The sequence below is a fragment of the Ochotona curzoniae genome, unplaced genomic scaffold, assembly GCF_017591425.1.
Source record: "Ochotona curzoniae isolate NIBS_2020 unplaced genomic scaffold, NIBS_Ocur_1.0 scaffold_3208, whole genome shotgun sequence".
NCBI classification, from domain to species: Eukaryota; Metazoa; Chordata; class Mammalia; order Lagomorpha; family Ochotonidae; genus Ochotona; species Ochotona curzoniae.
The window spans coordinates 25,795,108-25,797,598 of record NW_024467106.1 but is presented as its reverse complement, the minus strand read 5'-3'; the positions used below and the strand labels follow the sequence as shown (position 1 = coordinate 25,797,598).

The 2,491-nt window shown below is 47.9% G+C and overlaps 1 protein-coding gene across 1 annotated transcript; it reads right to left on the bottom strand.

Moving 5' to 3' along the window:
* Positions 1-425: 425 nt before the first annotated feature.
* PGAP4 (post-GPI attachment to proteins GalNAc transferase 4) lies at positions 426-2,261 on the bottom strand. Its single transcript, XM_040962820.1, has one exon. The coding sequence runs from the start codon at positions 2,173-2,175 to the stop codon at positions 964-966; it is 1,212 nt and encodes a 403-aa protein (XP_040818754.1). The 5' UTR covers positions 2,176-2,261; the 3' UTR covers positions 426-963.
* Between the last annotated feature and the right edge of the window lie 230 nt (positions 2,262-2,491).

Genomic DNA, 2,491 nt, shown 5'->3' with positions numbered 1-2,491 from the left:
TAGGCTACAGATGAGATAAAAGGGCACTCGCATCTGTGGAAAATGAACAAGGATGTGGCTGAAACCTAAAACAGAAGTTCACATCATCTCTCTTCACAGTCCATTTTTTCTTCTGTAATATTATGTTTCCTAGAAGAAGATGAAATGAAGGTAAACAGCTAGACAGGAGAGTTAGGGAAAAGTTTACGTTACAGGTAGAGAGCTCCCTATTCGACATCCTTCTGAAATGCCCAATTGTAAAGAATCGGCATATCGTAGAACCATTCAATACTGAATCATTCTCAGATATAAACGATGCAGTGATTCAGAATACTACTCCAGATTGTGCAGTGCCTTCAGGTTGTCACTAACTACATAGATTATCAATGCACTAACAATAGATGGGAAAGAAAATTCCAGGTAACACAAGTCACATCACTTGTCTTCAAGATGCTGGACACCGCAGGGTTTTCATCAGCTTTTATTACACCAGGTTAAGGAAACAAGTGCAATGGCCTTGCCTCTTTGGGCACATATTCTAAACATACATTCATTCTCATACCCAATGAGGAAAAACACCAATTCAAAAGAATCTTACATCTCACCAAATTCTACTCTTGAAATTCAAAATCAGTTGTAACACTGCACACAAGATTTTTGGCAGTCACAAGCTCCATCACAAAGCAGAGCTCAAAACCATTAGAGAACGTAACTTGTATGTAAATGCACGCTTGCTGGGCGAGTCAGACTGCACGAGGCAGTGTGGCTGTGTGGAAGGAGAGAGGTCCAGGCCTGTGGCAAACTGCTGCCCTTGCCAACAAAGCCAAGCTTCGTGACTTAGGTGCGTTCCTCAGCTGTCCCGGTGCCTTTCATCCTAGCAACATGAAATAATGAAATATCTGCAAGCAACCATGTCTAAACAAAGAGCACAATACTGGAATCTCTTAAGAAGTGGCCGATTCCAGAGAGACATTCCTTGGCTCCCTACAGTAGACTGGGATGGAAATTGTACCGGAGGCTGGAGAAAAGCCCTATGTGTTTCACCAGATTGGGCTCCACCACATAGGCTCTCTCTCCCTTGGACCGCAACAGCGAGTACAGGGCCATGTCCTTGCCAAAGCCTTTGTGGCAGTACACCTGTGAAAGGTAGGTGAGAGTCCGGCGGGCTGCAGGGGCAGGGAAGAGCATAGCTGGGGTACAACACTCAGAGGCAGGAACCACACTGTACAAGGAAGGACTCAGCCGCCGTAGTTCCAGGAAATAGTGCCGGCCCACCAGTTCCACCAGCCCCATGCTATACAAGGAGAAGAAGAGCAAGACAGGCCAGCTGAAGCCTGGACGGCTGGCAAATCTCATGTAAATCCAGGTTAGTACAGGTCCCAGCAACATGCCCACCCCGATCCACTCCAGGATCCTCATGGGTTCTGGGTTGACGTAGTGCTGAAGCCTCTCTGGGTGATAGAGCTTTAGATAAAGGGCATCTCTGAGGTGGGGCTCAGAGAAGCGAGCCCGCAGAAGGTGCTCCAAGACTGGGAAGATCTGCTCTTCAGGAATGGCATCATCTTCCACCATCAGGACGTAGTCTGGATTATAGGTCTGTAGGGAGGACTCCAGGCAATAGACATAGTCCTGCTTCTCTTTCTCAAAGGAGTTGGTTGAAGGGTCGTCGCCATAATCATCCTCAGTGCCCTCATAGCGGTTGGCCACAGGGACGTACTTAGAGAGCAGCTTGGCATCTAAATGATTCACACTACGCTCCACGTTGCACAGGAATAGCTGGTGCCCTTCACACCGTGGGCCGCACTGCTGAAGCAGCCGGTGGAACTGCGATACCACCTGCAAGACATAGTGGAAACCAGGTTGCCTGTCCACCGTGATGATGGTGATCACCAGCCAGGGGCGGGGAGTGGCTTGCCAGACAATGGGCACCGAGCCATTGGCAGAGGGCAGCTCCTCAAAGTAGTGGAGGGCAGCTTCCCCCTCTTTCAAGCTCTGCTGCAGGAACTCCTGGCTCATTTGGTTCAGATGCCAGTGGCGCAGATAGAAGTAGGAGTGCAGAAGCCGGTGACAGGCCAGCGGGGCCAGCAGGCCAAATGTCACCACCGTTAGGATGAAGAGCTGGACAGCAGTGCTGCTCCAGGAGAGTCGCCGCAGCCTCCGGAGCAGCATGGCAGCAGGAGAGATTGATATGCTCATGAGGCCAGTTTCTGGTCAGGTCTGGTCCCAAGAACAAACCATCCTGGAACTCAGGCCAGAATCATCACAAAATAAACCTACAGAAAGAGGAAGTAGAAAGTGGTAAAGATAATTTTTTTAAAAATCCAATTACTGAACTTAGCACACAATAAGCTAGGAATTCTAGTTTGAGGATGTGTAGCTGCTGACTTTAAAGTATTTTATCTGTTAACGATTATTGGACACTTTTATTATTTCAATTGGTAATGAGATCTTCATGTATTCATGCCTAATAAGGAAGCTGCATGGAATTTACAATGTACTACAGACTCACAAT